Raw genomic sequence first — 22,558 nt, forward strand, 5'->3', positions numbered from 1 at the left:
AATCCTTTAGATTGCCCGATCCAATGTTTGTAAACAACGGGCACATGTCCTGGTGTCTACTCGTCGAGACCGCGTGTCAAACGGAGCCGCCATGTTTGAGTTCTGATCGTTTATGTTAACATGGGAAATGCGAGGATGAAAAACTACATGTCCTGTACAGCTTTTACAGGGGTTTTTGTGTACGACTTAGAATGAAGGCAGACGGGAAACAAAAAACGTGATCGCAATTCCGGTCGATTTCGGGTGGTGTTACACTGAAAATGGTCCCCCTGGAAAATTGAAAAAAAAAAAAAAATTGAAAAAAAGGAAAAAGCACCACAGCCCGTAGGGCTACGGTCTCGGCGCTTAACAGTTGGATTTAACGGCCCGTAGGACTACGGTCTTGGCGGTTAATGTGTTAATTATATAATTGAAAGCACATATTCTCTGTGCTTCCCTTTTTTCCCCTTTTTTTTCTTTTAATTGTTTTTCTGTTATTGGTTTTCATGCAGCTCCTCATTGTGAGCTGCTGCCTTTCATCTTGAGTGTGATAATGAGTCCTAATAAGATGTGATTGGATGGCTTGGCTTCATTGATTAGAGACCCAAAAATAAGTACCCCAGCATCATTTATGCCTGGGAGATGCACTGAAAGAGATGGACAGAGATGTTGAGGAGAATGAACAGAGACTTACTAGCATTGCTCAATTTGGCAAACATCTCTCACACAGTAGAGCTTTTCAAATCCTGGTACACAGGAAAATGAGAGGATCAGAGAGTCAATTGTGCTTTGTAGTAATGTGTGGTTCTTAAATACATGCACAGAAAAGGCATGATTGCAGGGACACTGCCTCAATACTGTGTGGAATTAGAAATGAGAGGAGCATCTTATCTATTTATGAAGCACCATTCATACACATCACTCAATGACGAATAATAGACAGGGTAAGACGTGATAAAACAAAGATGCAAGAAAATAAACAATAAATTCAAAATATAAAATTATGATAATGACAAACACAATAAAACATCCCTATGCTCTGATGAAGGCTCTGGCCTCTGGCTCTGGTTAGCAGCCAATTGTTGCAAAATAAAATTAATGTGCATCTGAGCCAAAGCTTTACATTTTATTTTATTTTGGAGTGCTGTTATATCCAGTCTTTTTTTTTTTAATACTCATTGACTGTACTACTACCTAGGCACTCACAGCCAAGGACGTGATCAGAGGAAGCACACATTCTGTACATCAGGAGAAAACATTCTTTAGATTGATGCTATCAAAAGGGAACAAAGGGCATCATGTAGTATTGAGGTGGATATATACCTTAACCCATTTAGACCTGGAACGCATCTGTGTCACTTTTTCATTTGAGCTAAAAAGCATTATTTTACACTTTGGCTATTCAAAAATAGCAGATATACAAGCTCGTAGCGCCAAATCTTTGAATATATTATTGTTTAAAGCGAATATTTTGGGGGGTCCCTGGAACAAAACATTTTGAGATGGGGGTCGGCGGCCAAATACATATCATTTTGGGGGTCCTTGACTTGAAAACGTTTGAGCACCACTGATATAGAAACATACGTTTTTTCAGAATACTGTTGGGATTTAGAAGACATTTGTAGAATCGGCCTCAGGTCTTAATGGGTTAAGTGTCCTGTACATTCTATTTCTTTGTGTATATAACCACAGGTTAATGAATAATATGTGTGTATGTGTTTAGAGTGGGGAAATTGGTGGATTCCAGTCTGGACATCCAGGCCATCCAGCTGCCCGCCCTGCAGTACCAGCACGAGAGACGCTCCCACGACTGGACCACAGACGACGCCAGCAGCATCAGTGGAATGACCGACAACACCGACTTCACAGACAGCGGGACGCTCATCTCAGAGGACTGCTCCAACATTAAGCTCAACACAGGGGTGAGTCTTTAGCAGCCGTTTTGGGCATCTAATTATAAGCTAACATTTTCAAAACATTTGAAAATAACAGATATACAAGATCACAAAGTGTCACAGAAAATAGGAGACAATTATGGAGTTTTAAAAAAAAAATTATATTGTGTGGAAACCTCACATGTCCAAAACGGTTCCTTTTCAGGATTCATTTTCAAGCTTGTGGATCTGATACTTTTGGTGCTTTTGTGTGACGCTGTAGTATGATCAAGTAAGGCATTCTTTTATGAAAAAACTGTTAAAACAGTGTTGAAATATGGAGATAAGAGTTTTCTGCCCCATCAACAACGATATCTACTAGGGCTTTCACCAACTAGTCGACTAGTATAACCACCTTATAACAACCTTGTTGGTAGGCCTTCTAGTCGAATAGTTGATTCATTAATTTATTTTTTTGCATTGTTTTAATGCCATTGCTATTGTTATTATCCTCCTGCCTTTTTTTTTTTATCAAAAGGAGGTCAAAGGTATGCCCAATAATAGCCTATTATTAGGCAATAACCCCCTTTTGAGGATCCTTGGAGACGCTGCTGTGCTGCTGTGCTGCTGTGCTGCTGTGCCAGAAGCGCTTCCCTTAAAACGGCATAAAAATAAAGGCAGGAGGAAAATAATAATAGTTTTTATTTTATTTTATAGGTAATTTCGACTAGTCGACTACCACTGGGTCAAATTAGTTGACCAGTAAAAATCTCTAGTCGTGAAAGCCCTAATATCTACTGTCTCCTTCTCCTGACGGAGAGAGTTAATTGCTACGATGTCTGAACTACAATAAAGATTTGTTTATCCGGTGCACCTGCATCAAATGACATTACTGATATTGTCAACCAGTAGGTGCTTTACCCAACACCAGGGTCTACATTTCTCAATGGAATATTAGGGAGACCTCCTCCAAACACTGCAGATGTCCTAGTTATACATTCATCTTTAACTTTATTGTCACAGGTTTACAGGGGTAAATCAGTAGGTGAAATTCTGTTTTGCACAAGCTCCCGTCATTTGCAGTTTTCAGGAAAGGGAAGAAAAACACAAATAGAAGGAAATAACAATAAAACTGGCCAGATATTCAAATATTCCTGTTAACAGTGCAGTGAAATATATTCATACAGGTATGCACAAGCAGTTCAGATATTCCAAAAAAGACAGTGGTATGAGGCAGTTAAAATAGCAGCATATAACATATATATGCATGAGGTTAGAAATAGGAGCAGATATAGTAGCAGATATACACATAAACATACGGTGGAGCAATAGAATAGAACCAGATCTGGAACGTAGACTTATGTGCATACTGTATACTGTAGTCTCATGTGCAGGGGAGACATCATTTAGCAGCACACATCATATCACACTGTAAACAAAACATAGGTGGCAGCAGCAGAGCGCCTACAGATACATACAGATCTGTAATCATGTGTGGCGGACTGTGTTGTCATGACAGCCTGGTAATTATATTGTATTAACATACTCTACCGTACAGATTGGTTAGAATAATGTTTTATTCATTGAAACAAGCTATTTTTTTATAAATGATCCTTGAAGAAGGATCTTGACGTCTCTAAGAGGTGAAGACCATTGCTTTTTTGTTTTTTTTGTTTTTGTTTTAACCCATCATTTTAGATTTCTTTGGCTATTCAAAAATAGCAGATCTACAAGATCATAGCGTGGCACCAAGTGCCGCGCTATGATCTTGTAGATTTGCAAAAATAAAATATTGTGACAATTTGTGCAAATCTTTGAATATATATATATTTTTAACGCAAACATTTGTAACTCAAATCTTTGCTTCTGGGGGGTCCCTGGAACAAAATATTTTGAGATATGTTTTATATTTAACTTTTTTATATATATTTTTTGGGTCATTCTTTCGTCTACTCAGGCTTTTGGGAGCCCCCCAGACAGTTTTTAAGTTGCTTGATTCAGTATTTAAATACTGAATCAAGCAACTTAAAAACTGTCCGGGGTGCTCCCAAAAGCCTGAGTAGACGATAAAATGACCCACATTTATTTTGAAAGTGAAATATCCCTTTAAATGACCAACACTTACATTTGCATCCCTATCTATCCCCCCCTTTTTGCTCTGCACACCAGGTCAGATTATACATGCAGCAGTTCTACGCCATGTTCCTGAAAAGGGCGTTGTACAGCTGGAGGAACTGGAAGGTGATGGTGGCCCAGTTCCTGGTGCCCCTCGTCTTCACCGCCATAGCCCTGTTTGTGGCCCGCTCCTTGCCCAACCACCACAGCTCCACGCAGCTGAGGCTGGCGCTCAGCCGCTACGGCCACACCAGGGTCCCCGTGGCCCTGGAGCCCGGCGCCGGTCCCCTGGCAGCCGCCCTCGCAGGCGCATATGATTCCCAGCTCACTGCACAGCTGGCACAGCTTGTTAACATCACTGGTAATGAACTGAGAACAGATTTCATTAAGTAAACGTTTATGTTAATGAATCTCAACGCTGTCAGGCGGAAACCTTGCATTTCCAAAACCGTTACTTTTCGGTAAATATAAAAAATATAAACTGTGTTCCAATCGATCCAATGTAGTCATTATTTAGTCACAATCTCTTGTTACAGTAATACTTTTCATCGGTTAAATATTTATAAACCCCACAGACAGACTTAACCACTTTAAACCTGGTGAACCTATTTTGGGCATGTCATTATATATTCGCTACTTTTGCGCAACGCTGTCTATGACTCATTATAAAATATGGCATTCATTTATGATATATGAAATATGTAGATACAAGGCTTCTGCCCGACAGCGACAATATCTGCAAATGTAGAATACGTGTCAGACTGTTGATTCTTACCCTGTATGCCCCCCCCCCTTCCAGTGGTGTAAAGTAACTAAGTACATTTACTCAAGTACTGTACTTAAGTACAATTTTGAGGTATTTTTACTTTACTGGAGTATTTCCAAACTTTTACTTCTACTCCACTACATCTCAGAGGCAAATATCGTACTTATACTCCACTACAATTATTTGAAAACTTTAGTTACTTTGCTGATATAAATTATTACTTTACAAAACATACATGAACCACTTTAGCCCTATTTTATACCTAGGCTATTTGAAAATAGCCGATCTACAAGCTCACAACGCGTCGCATCGCGACGCGTTGTGAGCTTGTAGATCTGCTATTTTCAAACATTTTAGTACTTTTACTTTTGGTACTTTAAGTACATTTTGAATCCAATACTTTTGTACTTCTACTCAAGTAAATTTTGTTTCCGGACTTTTACTTGTAACAGAGTACGTCTACATTGCAATATTGATACTTTTACTTAAGTAAAACATTTGAGTACTCTTCCCCCCCTTTCCCCCCCATCCAGACTTCACCGACTACATCCTGACCCAGGCGGAGGCGGAGGGCGGGGCGTTCAACGAGCACTGCGTGGTGGGCGCCGCCTTCCGCGGCAGCAGCAGCGTGTTCGCGGAGGCCACGGCGTACTTCAACAACGAGGGCTACCACACCCCGGCCACGGCCCTCATGATGGTGGACAACGCGCTGTTCAAGCTCCTGGCGGGGCCCAACGCCTCCATCCAGACCGGGAACGACCCCATGCCGCGCAACCTCTCCGAGATCGCCCAGAGCCAGCTCACCGAGTGAGTGCATATACAAGCAAAGGAACCGGCCATACGGGGGCTTGGGGGGGGGGGGGGGGGGGGTTTATAATGGCCGCCGCTGGTTCCCGATTAGATCAGTGCCTCCTCCCATCTGGAATTGACCAGTGGTGGAATCAAAATGTACTTAAAAGTACCAAAGTGCTAAAAAGTTTCAAAATAGCAGATCTACAAACTCACAACGCGTCGCGATGCGACGCATTGTGAGCATCGCAAATAGCCTAGGTATAAAATAGGTCTAAAGTGGTTAATGTATGTTTTATAATGTGATCATTTATATTTGTAAAGTAACTAGTAACTAAAGTTTTCAAATAATTGTAATGGAGTAAAAGTACAATATTTACGTCTGAGATGTAGTGAAGTAGAAGTAAAAGTATAGACAATTGGAAATACTCCAGTAAAGTAAAAGTACCTAAAAATTTGACTTAAATACAGTACTTGAGTACATGTACTTAGTTACTTTACACCACTGGAATTGACGAGGAATAGCGGCCCCTTGTGAGCTTGTAGATACTGTCTATTTTCATAATTAAGCATTACTCTATCTCTCTCTCCCCCTCCGTTTTCTCCGCCAATCCTCTCAACTTCCTCCTGGTTTTCATCTCCTCTTTCCTGTCTCTATGTCCTCAGGGGTCAGACCGGCTTTGCCATAGCCATCAACCTGATGTATGGCATGGCGTCGCTGTCCAGCACGTTCGCCCTGCTACTGGTCACAGAGCGCTCCATCAAGTCCAAACACGTGCAGCAGGTCAGCGGTGTCTACCTCTCCAACTTCTGGTTCTCTGCCCTGCTGTGGGACCTCGTGAACTTCCTGTTGCCCTGCATCCTCATGCTGGTCAGTAAAACCATGTTCACTTCCCTCGTTAGGCCTTTTTGAACGATGATGACACACGTTCATAGTAAGATCCTTCAAGGAGCTTTATTGTCATTCCATTACAGAACAAAATTTGTTACCCAGGTCCTGGTCATGGCAGAATAAATAAAGATACGCCTAAACACTACATAAAAACGCTACATAATACCTATAGTGCAATAAAGCAATTGCACTTACCCACTAAAATTGCACGTGCCCACTAAAAACAGACTTGGTGCTGATTAACTCTGACAGTGTAAAAGTCGACAGATACAATTTCTTCAGGGTTTATACAGATAAACGTAAAGGGCGTGGCTGTGGATCTCTGATGTTATATTGATGATGTCATATTGATGACATCAGTCTTGCCCAAATATGGGCATATACTTCTTGGCCCGTTGGCAGCGTGCACCAGAAATGTGATGCTGATTGGTAGAGGGGTTTGTAAGATCAGCCACAGCCACAGCCACGCCACAAAACTGCATTAAATTATTGTACGCCAAAATAAAAAGGAGAGCTTAAGTGGTTGATGTTATAAATCGTATAGTGTTCGGTACCTCCCGATTATTTCTGTTCTTAGTATGTCCGTTTTCAACCAGTTCTCTACCTTCCCCTTCTTCACGCTCTCTCTCCTCTGTTATTATGCATCTTCTGTCAGGTGGTGTTCCAGGCATTTGCGGTCAAGGCCTTCGTAGACAACAACCACCTGGTGGATGTGCTGCTGTTGCTGCTGCTGTACGGCTGGGCCATCATTCCTCTCATGTACCTGCTCAGCTTCCTGTTTGACACGGCGGCCACCGCGTACACACGCCTCACCATCTTCAACATCATATCCGGCACGGCCACCTTTCTGACTGTCACCATCATGACCATTCCAGGTGAGGGTCACGGTGGGGGGGCGGTTGGATGTTGTGGTTTCACAAATGGAAATGTTTCTAGTTGGAAAAATGCCTGGGCATCACAAACAATTGGAACAAGATATAGATATTGTACGAGTGTTTGTAGCAAGATAAGTTAAGTCGTCAACACCGATAACAGTAATGATAACTAATAGTTATTTACATATACATATTTATTATAGTTATTAACTATAATAAATATGTCGTTGTTATAATTGTGGTGTGAACTCTGTCAGCCATTTGAGTTTTCAAATTTGAATACAACAGTGGCGAACAATAACGTTGGGATCACTGTCAGAGCGATTTGACGAACGATAGAAACACTGACAGCCAATCGAAATCCATCCCAATTTGCAGAGTGCCGCGTTCAACACATCACTCTAGAAAGTTTCGTTCATCAGTGTGGATGCTCACTTCATTACCATTTTAGATCATTTCACACTTAATAGACAACACCTGTCCACAGGAGGCTTTTAAGAGGATAAAGAGAAATAATAAAAGAGGAGCATCTAGTGAAAACAGAGCTAACGCAATTTTCTTCATCCCTCCATCCTCTTGATTCCCTCTTCTTCCAGAGCTGAAGCTGCACTACCTGGCCAATCTGCTGGACAAGGTGTTCCTGATCTTCCCGAACTACTGCTTGGGCATGTCCTTCTGTCAGTTCTACCAGAACTACGAGTTCATCTCCTTTTGCACCTCCAATCCCATTGCCCAGATCATCTGCAAGATTAATAGTGAGTAACATCCCTGAAAATGTTACGAAACGTTCAACTTCTGGTGATCAAATCAAATCAAACTTTAACAACCGTGGTTGACCAAAGTGTTGTACAAGTAAAACAAATCTAAAAACAGCAGAAAAGGTTGCAGTGAGAAAAACAAGACAGAACATTACAAACAGGACAGAGCATAACAGAACAGAACAGAAGGTTACAGCAACAGTACACAACAAGAGGCCAGGTTCAACTAAGAGTGAAGACCATGGAGAGAAAGTGAGTCTTGAGTGAAGATTTGAAAATGTTCTGGGCATGTTCTGGGCCGATCTAATATTGAGGAGAAGGCAATTCCAGAGCCTGGACCCAGTCACAGCAAAGGCTCCCCTGTTTTTTTGCTTACATCTTGGTCAGCCAACCTTAAATATCTAATTGGACTGTGTGGCGGTGTACGAGATCAACAAGATAGGGAGGAGCCAGCTCATTAAGAGCTTTAAAAACAAATAATTAAAGTTTAAAATCTATTCTGAAACAAACAGGGAGCCGGTAGAGTGAGGCCAGGACACTGTGATGTCTGGTCAATACCGGCATATAAAGACTTGGAGTAATCAAGCCTATATGAAATCACTGTCTCAAGCTGTTTCCGGGGGAGATAGAGTCTCAGTTAAAAGAAATTGGTTTGAACTACTGAGCCGATGTGTATGAAATTAGAACGCACGGTCAAAGGTGAAGCCAAGGTTCTTGACAGAGGAGCGGATGTTGGTGCTTAGAGGGCCGAGTGAATTTGAAGGAGAGACTGCAATTTATGATTTTGGTCTCGCTTTCGTTAAGATTTAGGAAATCATGTAAGGCTAGCAGAGGCTTGAATGAGTCATTGCTGTTGGCTGCAAGAGGCATGTAGATTTGGACATTGTTGGCATTAAAGTGAAAGCAAATATTATGCTTTACAAAAATAGATCCTAGGGGCAGCATAACAACAGGAAGAGTGCAGGGCCCAAATTGGAGCCCTGGGACACCCCTCAAGTAAGAGGGGCCGCAAACATTCTGAACAGAGAAACTCCTATCAGTCAGATATGAATAGAACGACGGTACCTTTGATGCCAACACGGCGCTCGGGTTGTGATAACGGGATCCTGTGATCCGCGTGTCAAAGACCGCCGTTAGATCTGGGAGCGCCGGGACCGCAGGACAACCAGAATCGGCAGTTAAAATCAGGTCATTAAAAACTTTTTCGATAGAGCCATTCCAGTGCTGTGGCTTGAGGTAAAGCCAGACTGAAACTTTTAATGGTACGCGTTGCTCTTTAGTTGGGTGTGAGATCGTAAAACCTGCAGATTTTGAGCCCACGTGTCAACGGCCGCCGTCAGTGGTGTAAAGCAACTAAGTCCATTTACTCAAGTACAGTACTTAAGTACAATTTTGAGGTACTTTTACTTTACTGGAGTATTTCCGATTGTACTTTTACTTTTACTCCACTACATCTCAGAGGCAAATATTGTACTTTTATTCCACTACAATTAGTTGAAAACTTTAGTTACTTTGCAGATATAAATTATTACATTATAAAACATACATTAACCACTTTAGCCCTATTTTATACCTAGGCTATTTGAAAATAGCCGATCTACAAGCTCACACTCGTGACGCGTTGTGAGCTTGTAGATCTGCTATTTTCAAAGATTTTAGTACTTTTACTTGTGGTACTTTAAGTACATTTTGATACCAATACTTTTGCACTTTTACAAAAGTAAATTTTGAATTCCGGACTTTTACTTGTAGCAGAGTACTTCTACATTGCAGTATTGATACATTTACTTAAGTAAAACATTTGAGTACTTTTTCCAACACTGCCCGCCGTTGCTCTGTTCCAGACATCACATACCAGGAGAACTACTTCTCCATGTCCGAGCCCGGAGTGGGCCGCTTCCTGGTGTCTTTCTCGGTGCAGGGCGTAGTCTTCATCACGTTGCTCTTCGTCATCGAGCTGCAGTGTGTCCGCACCCTCCGCCGCTTCCTCAGCTCCCTGGGCAGAAGGCACAAACAGGTAGGAGGGACGAGTATAGGAGTCTGGACATAATATCTCACTCTATGCTGATGATGGGTTCAATAATCACCAGTGGTGGAAAGTAACTAAGTACATACAGTATACTCAAGTACTGTACTTGGAGGTGTGTTTTACTTTACTTGAGTATTTCCAATTTTCTGCTACTCCACTACATCTTAGAGGCAAATATTGCACTTTTACTCCACTACAATTATTTGAAAACTTTAGTCACTAGTTACTTTGTAGATTTTGATTATTATTACAAAACATACTTTAACCATATATGTTTCGGCCATTTGAAAATAGCCGATCTACAAGCTCACAATGTGTCGCGATGTGACGCGTTGTGAGCTTGTACTGTAGATCGGCTATTTTCAAAAGATTTGTATACATTTTAGACATGATAACTTGTGAAACAAGTACTTTAGTATATTTTGATGTCAATACTTTTGTACTTTTACTTGAGTAAAGTGTGATTACCGGACTTTTACTTGTAACGGTTAATATCACAATATGGAGCCATTTAACACTTATTTTAGCCAAAGAAAATCACTTACCCTACCTTAAGTAAAAAATGTGAGTACTTTTCCCACCACTGATAATCACAGTCAATTAGCAGCTACTCAGTGTGCGTGTGCCCTTTACCATGCTCATCAGCTACCTGTGATAGCGGATGCGGCGCTGCTTCCAGAGGACAGGGATGTGGCCGAGGAGAGGAAGAGGGTTCTGGAGTGCCAGCCTGTGGTGGAGTCCATGGTGGGCAGCCCGCTCATCCTGCAGGAGCTCAGCAAGGTAATATAACGCACGGCAAGACCTTGTATGCCATGGCTGTAGGCCAGCGCTTCCCAACCGGTGGGCCGTGAAGATATCGCATGTGGGCCCCCAAATAATTGCCAAAACCCCTAAGAATGTAATGATAATATCGTTGCTCGTCGGGGCAGAAACCTCTCATCTCCAAATTCTAATTTTCTTTTTTTTTGTGTGTAAATTAACACCCTACTTGATCATACCGCAGCGTCACACAAATGTAGCAAAAGTAGCAGATCTGAGCTTGTAGATCTGCAACTTTTGCTATTTTTTTATTTGAATCCTGAAAAGTAACAGTTTGGGACATAATGAGGTTTCAACCCGACAGAGACGATATCATATTTTTATATTATATTTTAGAACCTATTTAAAACCTTTAAAAATCAGTTTTCGGCATGAGCTCGGCTCCCTAGGCTGGCAGAGGGAGTGTAGTGCCCAGGATCACTTAGATAAATGTCACTGGGTAAAAAGATGGGTTACAAAAATCGTGGGATAAAAATGTAAAATGAAAAATATAGTTTTCGTTGTGATATCGACAAATCGGAACTTAGAGCATACTATGCCAGTTCCATTGACCCAAGCCAGAACACAATCGATTGATCGATCATTTAAAAATAAACGTGCTCTGAAAATGCTCGTGGCCCCCACCCAGCCAGCAGCTGAAAGGCTGCTGTGTTAGAGGTGTGGTCAGGTGGGTGGGTCCGCAAACACTTTCTTTGATTTTCTAATGGGGCCCTGATCCAGACAAGGTATAGGGAACCACTGCTATAGGTCAAGCATCGGGGATTGTATAATTAAGCAATATTACACGAGAGGGTGTGCTTTACCGTCATTATTGGCACGCCAGTGATGCGGTCAGGAACGAGGCGAAGCCGAGTTCCGCGAGCATCACTGAAGTGCCAATAATGTAAGGTAAAGCACACCCTCGAGTGTAATATTGCGATTATACAACAGTTACCAACAAAACACATCCAAATGTATTCATATTGTGGGGCAATTAATAATAAAAATGTTTCGCTATTATCCGTTTCCCTGTAAAGAGAAGAGTTTTTGACTGAGAGACATTAAATAGTCCCTGTAGCAGCGCTTTGAGTTTGAGGCACCGTCTCATCAACACAGCTGAGCTATCAATGCTTGCGCAGTGGAATGAATTCCAGTAGGTAGGCTATATGCTCCATCGTACGACGTGTCACGTGGCCAAAATAACTGATCTACAAGCTGACAACGCGTTGCGATGGCGACGCGTTGTGAACTTGTAGATCGGCTATTTTCGCCGTGCGATACCTTCGTACGATAAAGTATAACATACACTGGACTGTTAACGAAATGGGAGTAATTTTACTTTAACACAGGAGGATATTTATAACCTTCTAACCATTGATCAACCGTAAGTCCACCAAATAAGTCAAAATTAACAACATAGTCAGGGGTGCACATAACTTTTTAGGTCTAGTACTCAGAAGAGCACCTGGAGATGTGACTTGGTGCGCACAAAATAAATGGTCCCGTGCCATTTTGTCAACTGGGGGGGGGGGGGGGGGGGGAATTCAGCACGGTGCCCACCGGACAGTTTTGTCAACGGGGGGGGGGAGGGGCGGGGGGGTGCTGCACGAGAGAAAAGGACGCTCTGCTTCCAAATTCCGCCGATTTTCGCCGTTTCTTTTTCTCTCACGCCGTTTGGTGAAGCCCCCAAGGTTGGTGCCCTGTGCTGCGCTGTTTTTATCCGTCAGATTGGGACGTTCACGGCATATTTTTGCACCATTACGGTGCGTTCATCATCGGTGACGAGTGCCTCTAACAGCCGCTGCTGGCTGCGTGCACGCAGCGAGGCAATGCGAGGCGATGCGAGACACTCACACAATCACGTGCAGCATGCGTCCTCTCCCCCTGCGCCTCCAGGCTTTTATTTTTTAGTTTTGCTAAAAAATAAAAGCTTGGAAATTCCTGTCCCAGCTGTTGGTACGCAAAAGCGCCTCGCGTCGTCTGATGTGCCGCGCATTATTTATTTTGGGTGCGCATGCGCACCTGCGCACCAGTTATGTGCACCCCTGAACATAGTCCACTTTGCATAGCTGTTTGTTCTCCGGTGGCGGCGGTGGGTCAGGCTACTGTCTGTTTGTTTTCCTACCGTGGGACAGCGTGACTTCACAGCACAGCTGTGCCATATATGGTCTAATCAGGTGCGGACTGCAGTGCGGAGTGATTTATTAATGGCTATCTAGCCTGTGCTATGATGCTGGTTTGAAGCACGGCTAGATAGCTATTTCAGCCAATCAGATTGCTTGGTCGGAACTACCTGTTGTATAATATATATACGTATGTATTTAGTTATTAATGTATGTATGTGCCCTCAAGTAGAAGTTAAATTGAAACGTATTCACAATCTGCACACAAGAGTTGACAGAGAGGCCACACTGTGTGTGTGTGTGTGTGTGTGTGTGTGTGTGTGTGCGTGTGCGTGTGCGTGCAAGCACACATACGTTTTTGCCCGTGAGAGAGAAGATTAACCCATTCAGTCCGGTAACGCATCTGTCATTTTAGATTTCTTTGGCTTTTCAAAAATAGCAGATCTACAAGCTTATAGCGCGGCACTAAAAAAAAAGTTGAATCTTTGAATATATATATTTTTAAAGCAAACATTTGTAACTCAAATCTTCACTTCTGTGGGGTCCCTGGAACAAAACATTTTAAGATGGGGGTCCGCGGCCAAATCCGTATCTAAAAATGTTTACTAAATCCTAACAGTATGTTGCTAGTGGTGCTCCAACTTTTCCATGTCAAGGACCTCCAAAATTATATGTATTTGGCCGTGGACCCCCATCTCAAAATATGTTGTTCCAGGGACCCCCAGAAGCACAGATGGGAGTTAAATTTTTTTTTGCTTTAAAACATATATACATATTCAAAGATTTGCACACATTTTCCATGATTTAAAAAAAAATAGCAGATCTTCAAGTGCCGCACTATGAGCTTGTATATCTGCTATATTGAATAGCAGAAGAAATCTTAAGATGACACAGATGCGTTCCTGGTCTTAACACCTTTACCGCCGGGCCCGTAGTTCTACGGGCCGTTAAATCCAACGGTTAAGCGCCGAGCCCGTAGTCCTACGGGCTGCGGTCTTTTCGCGCATGCGCGGTCCGGGTGCACTTTCGGAATTTTTTTGATCCACTTCCGTTTCCGGTTTGATGACAGGAAATAGAATTATTTGGGATCCGGTTTCGACGATCACGCCCGCTCCCATTCTACAGACGAAACTGAAACTCAATTCTCTTCCTGTAGTTTTTTCTCCTCGCATTTCACTGTTTAACGTAATCCGCTCTAACTACAGTCATGGAAGTCCGTTTGACACGCGGTCTTCACTGGGAGATACAGGGAGATCTCGCGGATGTAAACAGACCGTTCACGGCTCAATCTTAAGGATTTTAACAAGATCTATGGCGACATGAAAAAAACAAAAAAACAACAAAAACACCTTGGCACTGGTGAGTACATTATGAGATTAACCTCTGGCGGTGGATGTGTTAATGGATTAAAGAACCACTCATGACAAAATAGCCTCTGTGCTAACGTAATGTGTGTGTGACTCTTGATCGTGTGTGTGTGTGTGTGTGTTTAGCTGAGATATGCCCAGGTGAAAAGACGTCTGCTGTTATCTCCGTCTCACAGGTGTACAGTAGCGGTGAGACTCTGCTGGCTGTGGACCGGCTGTCTCTAGCGGTGGGGAAAGGAGAGTGCTTTGGTCTGCTGGGCTTCAACGGCGCAGGGAAGACCACCACCTTTAAGATGCTGACGGGGGACGAGAGCGTCACTTCTGGGGACGCCTACATCGACGGATACAGCATCCTGAGCGATATCAAAAAAGTAAGCGAGACGGAGGAAAGGGATTACCGTAATTTTCGCACTATAAGCCGCACCTGACTATAAGCCGCAGCAGCTAAATTGAATGTTTGGAACATATATAAGCCGCACTGGACTATAAGCCGCGGGTGTAAAATCCATAGATTTAGGAAGTCCCCTAGTGGCCGTTAGCTGTAAAAATCCATAGATAAGCCGCACCGTTATATAAGCCGCAGGGTCGAAAAATGGGAAAAAAGACGCAGCTTATAGTCCGAAATTTACGGTAGAAGCAATCAGTGGTGGAAAAAGTACTCAAATGTTTTAAAAGTATAAATACTGCAATGTAGAAGTACTCTGTTACAGGTAAAAGTCAGAAATTCAAAATTTACTTGAGTAAAAGTACAAAGGTATTGGTATCCAAATGTACTTAAAGTACCAGAAGTAAAAGTACTAAAATTTTTGAAAATAGCAGATCTACAAGCTCACAACGCGTCGCGGTGTGAGCTTGTAGATCAGCTATTTTCAAATAGCCTATGTATAAAATAGGGATAAAGTGGTTAATGTATGTTTTATAATGTAATAATTTACATCTGAAAAGTAACTACTGTAGTAACCACAGTAGTGGAGTAAAAGTACAATATTTGCCTCTGAGATGTAGTGGAGTAGAAGTAAAAGTATAGACGTTTGGAAATACTCCAGTAAAGTAAAAGTACCTCAAAACTGTACTTAAGTACAGTACTTGAGTAAATGTACTTTACACCACTGGAAGCAATGACTCAGTCAGAGTGAGTCAGTAAACGCAGTCTGTTTGATTTGAAATGTCACTCTGGTGTCATATCAGTTATCCATTGCATGATGTTTGAGCCATCTGGTCGATGACTCCAGCCGAGGGAATCTCAAAGAGGCTTTCTGAGGACAAAATTGATTTCTTGCAGATCGACTTCAATGAACGTGCTGTGAATGTAGGCAGTCGCATACATTTTCTAGAACGGGGGTTTTCTGTATATGAATGTATTGTCACGGCCTGAATCAACCGGCTTTGCACATTATCACTTAACGGTATCTACACAAACGGCGCTCGTGTCTAGGAATTTAACGAGTAGGTTTCGACTGCGAGCGTAGCTGAAGCTCAAACGGTTATCACATCAGAGCACAGGCATGGGTTGTGCTGTGTGTGGGTAGGTGCCTGATTCTCTGTAGCGTCGCAGATTCAGTCATCTGCATCAGCATTCCCCCACCAGCCCTGTTGATTATTCCACAGTAGCAGTCCTTGCCTCTTGGAAAATGTTCATTATATTTTTGTGAAGGCCTGGAGTAATGATGCACTCAAAAGGGGACACGTGGGGTAAAAGGCAGACGTCTCAAAACAGAACCTCCTGCGGTTCTGCACCAGGAAATGCCTGGTGAAGTGAAGTTGAAACTCATTAAGAGTTAGAAAGTTGGATTGCAGTTGATAATCTATGCATGTAAATCTTATGCATACATTTTTTCAATGGAATTCTTACATGATAAAGAGATGTATACTGTTGCCACACTGGTCAACAAGCAGCCAATTTGTCAATGCTGGGATGAGGCCATCCTAATTTTTCCGGTATAGTGTGACTTTGCCACTTAACACATTGAGTGCCAGAGGTTTTTTAAAACGGGGTACAGTCAGTGCCAGCGTTTCTTACCGTTTATTGGCGATCTTTTTAGAGCTGCAGAAGCCACAACGAGGACCCGGATGTAAACAAAGGGACCCTGGGTGATGGCCCAGGGTCCCGTCTTAACGACTGGAACAATAACATCCGCCATTGCAGAGAGATCGCCCGTCGAAAATGGCTTGTTTGACCACAAAAAAAGCTATGGACCTTTTGGGCGGTGAAACCGCCCCTATAAGTGAGATTTGGAAAAATGTACATTTTCCTGCGCTGTGATCTGGGCCCAGGAAATTATCCTGCGCTGTGATTGGCCAATCACAGTCTATTCAGGACTGTGATTGGCCAGTGTCACATGACACATGTGCATAGCCCTATATAATAAACCATAACTTGAAAAAAACCAAATTTTGGTTTTTTTCAAGTTATGGTTTCGTCCATCATAAAGAGTGTTTCAATAAATGTATTTATCTTTTGTACATGATTGGTTGACTTCATTCAGTATTGTGATTAGCTAGCAAGACACCGCCCACTTCACACAGGGTGTGATTTTTTTCTCAAGTTACCATCATTGGGGCGGATGCACGTCCGTTTTTTGGGGATGATGTCACATCCATCCATTCCCTTTTAAAGGGTCCTAGGATCATTCCTAAGTTGCGTTAGAGCGCCCTCTTGTGGGGAAAAAAAAGAATGACATAATATTATGTTTATGGCACTCCACGGCAGAGTCCTGCACAGGTCCAATTTTGAGAACCCGCGCCCGCCCCGCCCGTCAATACTCAGATCCGTAGACCGACCTGTCTACGATTATTATGTGATTATTTCAAAATACGAAGCAGACCCGCCCCGCCCGTCAAATAAACGACCCGTTGTCCGCCCGTTGCCCGTTTACCCGTGTAAAATGTAAATCCTATTGAAAAGTGTGTTGAAAAAGATAGCAGCCTTCAACAACAGCGCTACATTCAGTGGTCAGGTTTGTACAGAAATCAAGTGAAGACGGAGGAGCGAGCTTAAGCCACGCGAGCGAACGCGCATCTACGCAGCACACATGTGTCGTTGTTTATGTCATCATATGGTTTTAATTTGAAGGTTTAACAGGATGTTCAATGTGTTTTTGTGAGTTAAGATAACTGACCAGCATGCTCCATGCAGTTGTGCTGTGTTAAGTTACACAAGTAACGTTGTTTGGGCGGAAAAAGTGCTCTCTGATTTTCACAATAAAATTATACCCGCCCGCGATTAGTTCAGTACCGCCCGTCCCCGTCCTCGTGATCTTATCAAAGTAAAATTTTCACCCGTTTTCACCCGTCAAACGCGGGTACCCGTCGGGTATCCGCGGGTACCCGGCCCGTTGCAGGACTCTGCTCCACGGGTGTATTTGCAAAAACTTATTATGTTTTTGTTAAAGTTAAAGTTTGGTCAGGAAGGCCACGCTGTTAATAGACTTTTAAAATTAAGACACTGGTTTTCAATATTGGGTCAGGGGTCCTTGAAGGGGTTCCAGGGGTCCTCAGCTAAATGATTGATAGTTAGGAACCAAAAACACCCTTATGGGTCTGTAACTCTGAGAGTGTACCACTAAGGAACCAAGAGAGTGGAGGATTATATTATATGTATGTAGATTGTGGTCCCAGAGAATAAAATCCTATCACATGGGTATCTGTGGGCTAAACTAAAGCATATCAAACCGGTGGTCCTTGAAAAAGATTTGAAATGGACAGTATTCATCATCCCATCTCTGAATTGCAGGTGCAGCAGCGCATCGGCTACTGTCCCCAGTTTGACGCTCTCTTGGACCACATGACGGGAAGAGAGACTCTGAGTATGTATGCCAGGCTCAGAGGAATACCAGAGAAATATGTGTCTGGTTGTGTGGAGAACGTCCTCAGGTCACTGCTGCTGGAGCCCCATGCTGATAAACTGGTTCGCAGTTACAGGTACGCATAGAGACATCTTCTACAAATTAGGGATTGTACTGTACGTGTGTGTGTATGTGCCGCTGCTATTATTTATTTTATATATATTTTAACAACATTAACCATGGCGTCCCTATTTTCTCTTAAAATGGTGAAAATCTTTCCAAAAGAATTGCTAAAATAGCTGATCTACAAGCTCACACCGCGTTGTGATGCGACACGTTGTGAGCTTGTAGATCTGCTGTTGTCGCTGTTAGTCGTATGACGAATGAGAAAGTGTAAGAATGAATAGTGGCATTCCCTGCAATTCCCTGTTGGTCTCTGTATAGTGGGGGCAACAAGAGGAAGCTGAGTGCAGGCATGGCTCTGATAGGTGGGCCTCCGGTCATCTTCCTGGATGAGCCTTCCACTGGTATGGACCCTGTGGCCAGAAGACTGCTGTGGGATGCTGTCACACGCACACGGGAGTCTGGCAAGGCCATCATCATTACCTCACATAGGTAAACTCTGTTCACACTCATTTCAGTTGAGCTTTTCACTCTATTTAGTTTATTTAGCGCTTCACTCTTGTTAAGCTTTTCACTCCTGGGGTGCCGCCAAGTGTGCTATCAGGCCTGCTCAGCGTTAGAACATTACAGCAACATAAATTAAAACCATCTGTTGTAAACTCAGTGAACTTTTTCACTTCTTGGAATGTTTGAACTGCACTTTTTTTTGTTGCACGCACGCACGCCATGCACATTTGCGCGCGTGCGCACACATTTGAAATATTTATTTATGTCCACATAAGCAGAAGTATAAGGTGTACAAAGGACATAAACACACACACACACACACACACACACACACACACACACACACACACACACACATGCATGATCTTCTGGCGGAGATAACATGTCCAAGTCACATGTCAAAGAAAACTGCTGGATTACTGATCTGTATGATAATATTAAGTGAAGAAAATCTCCTGGGCTGCACAACACAACAGTCAATTAAATCCAATTAATATTCCAGTAGTTGGCATAGTGTTTGAAATGTACTCAGTGCATGAAAGCGTAAAAGCAGCAGCGCTGTCAGATTTTGAATAATTATTCTGGTGGCTGAGAGAAATTCACACTGTTGTCAGCACCAACACTGTGAAGCATCGTTCCTGATGGTAATGAAGGCATTTCGTTGGCCTGTTTGTGTTTTAGTTTTTTTTTTTTGTTTTTTAGTTTTGTGTTTTAGTTTTTTCAAATGGATTTTAAGTTTAATTACATTTTTACATCTCAGTGCCTACAGGTTTACTGATTAACCACTTTAAGGCCTATATACGTTGTCATACTTTATGACAAATATTGAGTATAGCCTATGTACAAGGCAAGCTCACAACACGTCGCGATGCATTGTTAGCTGTGACATTTTTTTTACATTTATGCCTATAAGGATACGCCCAAAACAGGGATACCAGTTTAAAGTGGTTAAAAACAATAACCAGGGACACAATGACGTGTCATGCTCTAGCTCTCATTCACCTTTCCCTCTCGTTTCCTCTCGCTGCAGTATGGAGGAGTGTGAAGCTCTGTGCACCAGGCTGGCTGTTATGGTCAACGGTCAGTTCAAGTGTCTGGGCAGTCCCCAGCATCTGAAGAGCAAGTTTGGCAGTGGCTACACGCTGCTGGCAAAGGTGCACGTAGAGGTCGACCTGGAGGACAGTGACCTGCAGCTCTTCAAAGATTTCATTGAAAGCACCTTCCCAGGTCAGAAGGTTTCTCTGCTTGACAGTGCAGGCTCTACAACGTTGAATTTTAAACGAATAAAAAAAACAGACAGAACCAGAGATTACGCAATCCGAAGATTTACTGCTCCATTCACTTTCTGGTTAACTTATTACCTAAAAATCCTGTATCTCGGCTCCTTTGTACTATTTTTTTTTTACCATTTTGGCCGAGACATGTTATTTTCAAAGGCGGGTCAACAAATGTCAAAGAGGTCGCGATGACCTCGTTGACATTTGTGAAACCACACAGTGAAACCCTCCCTGATTAGCAACCATCAGGGGATCGATCATACTGGAGATAAATATTCTGTGACTACTTGAAAAGGTTATAAAACACAAAAATCGCTGGCAGTGGGTGAGTTTATAAATGTATATACTCTGGCAGTTAAAGAGTTAAAGGGAAGCCATCATCACTTTCAAAATGACCTCAATATATTTGCTGTGGTGATAACATTCCACTCACATCCATAATGCTCAGCAGTCTTCTGTCTCTGAAAAGCTGCCAAAGTTGTACTGAAATGTTTAGTAACTCTAATGATGTCATTAGTGTACAATGTGTGAATGTCCTTTATTTATTTTTGTATTTTTATTTTTTTATATATATTTTATGCCACTGCCTTATGTGACATTGATTCAAGATTTTTATTGTTACATCTTATATACACAAGAGTAAAATTCTTGGGTTTTGCTTCCTCAACATTGTAGCAGCAATAATGAACTTGTTCGCTGTGTTTACAAAATAGTAATCTTCACTCCAGAAAATACCGTATGAATGGTTGACGTAACGGCTGCCATAGATCATACGGACGTATCAGGCCAGTGCTCGCTATGAAATGCATCATGGTGCACAGAGACCGGCCGAAATAGGCCGGAATTTTCTGTCAACGTGGACTTGGGTTGTGTCTTAGATATTACTTATAACCAATAAAGCCAATTAAATATTATAACCACATGAACCCTAGCATCACTATTCTGGGGTGAACATTTGGCAGAAATAGCAAGTCTACAAGCTTGTAGATCAGCTCTACAAGCTTGTAGATCAGCTATTTTCACTGAAGATATTTGGTGTTGAGAAACGAAGTATCGGGTTAAAGTGGTTCAACTATGATGATCCCGAACATTTAACTGAAATTCATATCGACAGAAAAATACATTTTGACATTGTTGTGCCGATGACCAATCAGCGTAAATGGATGAGGAAATGGATTTTGACCAAAATGGTCTCTCTCCCAACACAGGTAGTCTACTGAAGGATGAGCACCATGGCATGGTGCACTACCACTTGACCGACAAGACTCTCACTTGGGCACAGGTAAAAGTGCTTATACAGTACATAGAACCTGCATGTCATTTCATTGCTGATGTTAGAGCCCCCTCTAGAGGAGAAAAGGTGTAATAACTCCACAATGCCATGATCGATCCAACAGCCTCAACTATCACTTGATCAGAACCTTACATACCGCTGCTAGCACCTTAATGTATTTACCTAACACTTTCAATTCCTTTATCCACCCCCACCCACAACTAGGTGTTTGGCACCCTGGAGGCAGCCAAAGAGAAATACCGTATTGAAGACTACTGCGTGAGCCAGATATCACTGGAGCAAGTGTTCCTCAGCTTTGCCCAGTTCCAACACTGCACAGAGGGCAGGAGGAAATAAGAGACGAACGAAGAGGACATCCATCCGTCCCCTCCGGGTCCCATCCATGTTCCACGTGTGTGTGTGGATGGTCTGTGTATTATATACAGTTATACAACATAATGTGCGTATTGGACACACAACGCACAGGCCTCCGCCACTGTGCGGTTGCAGGGGCAGCTAGAGGTGCTGTGGGCCTCTGTTTTGTTCATGTGGCCGCGTATCTCTGGCTCTATGTGACCCTTTCCGTGGGATTCGAACCGCCACGCACACACACTGGGCCCCGGCACCCAAACATCAGCCTCGAGCCTCAATCATGCCATTTCTTGTTATTATATAAGACAAAGTAATGAAGCGACGGTTGTAACCGGCGGGGATGGGGTCAATTATATACCAAGTAAAAAAATGAAGAAAATCTTAAATGTTGCACCTTTATGTGAGTTTAAAGATGACCACGATGACCACTGGAAAATCAAACTACACCGTAAAATCCACGGTGTTCATTTAACTCTGAGAGAAGTACAAATGGAACCAAATGGACCCTTACGGGTCCATGTGGTTCCATTTGTACTCTCTCAGGGCTAAATGAACACTGAGGATTTTACTGTCTAGGTACTACGCTGCTTTATTGTTTCACTGTGTATGACCGACGACTTAACAGTGTGTCTACTTTTATGTGTGTAGCCTTTCGTTTCTCTGTTATTTATATATCTTTTGTTTTATCGCTTGATTTTTTTTGTGTTTCTGAGAATGAATGCCGTTTTTGACATTGTTGATCGCAAAGAGAGTATGAACCACTCTATTTGACGCAGCCGTCGGTTGTCCACCGTTAGCCTTATCTAACAAATGAGGGTTTATCCCACTGTCGCACCCGATACTTTTAATGCCTGAT

At 42.6% G+C, this 22,558-nt stretch overlaps 1 protein-coding gene across 2 annotated transcripts in view; it reads left to right on the forward strand.

Moving 5' to 3' along the window:
- Positions 1 to 22,175, forward strand: part of abca3b (ATP-binding cassette, sub-family A (ABC1), member 3b) — a 64,692-nt gene extending 42,517 nt beyond the window's left edge. For both annotated transcript variants that reach the window (XM_080446803.1, XM_080446804.1), the window contains exons 18-31: positions 1,703 to 1,901; positions 4,023 to 4,329; positions 5,268 to 5,541; positions 6,190 to 6,394; positions 7,071 to 7,290; positions 7,887 to 8,045; positions 9,893 to 10,065; positions 10,723 to 10,857; positions 14,542 to 14,736; positions 18,099 to 18,286; positions 18,595 to 18,765; positions 19,811 to 20,007; positions 21,266 to 21,339; positions 21,556 to 22,175. In XM_080446803.1, coding sequence (XP_080302929.1) covers positions 1,703 to 1,901; positions 4,023 to 4,329; positions 5,268 to 5,541; positions 6,190 to 6,394; positions 7,071 to 7,290; positions 7,887 to 8,045; positions 9,893 to 10,065; positions 10,723 to 10,857; positions 14,542 to 14,736; positions 18,099 to 18,286; positions 18,595 to 18,765; positions 19,811 to 20,007; positions 21,266 to 21,339; positions 21,556 to 21,687 — 2,629 coding nt within the window. In that variant the 3' untranslated portion in view covers positions 21,688 to 22,175. The remainder of the gene's footprint in view (positions 1 to 1,702; positions 1,902 to 4,022; positions 4,330 to 5,267; positions 5,542 to 6,189; positions 6,395 to 7,070; positions 7,291 to 7,886; positions 8,046 to 9,892; positions 10,066 to 10,722; positions 10,858 to 14,541; positions 14,737 to 18,098; positions 18,287 to 18,594; positions 18,766 to 19,810; positions 20,008 to 21,265; positions 21,340 to 21,555) is intronic.
- Positions 22,176 to 22,558: the final 383 nt, after the last annotated feature.

Source organism: Gymnoscopelus braueri (assembly GCF_963280865.1).
Source record: "Gymnoscopelus braueri genome assembly, chromosome: 13".
In the NCBI taxonomy this organism is placed as follows: Eukaryota; Metazoa; Chordata; class Actinopteri; order Myctophiformes; family Myctophidae; genus Gymnoscopelus; species Gymnoscopelus braueri.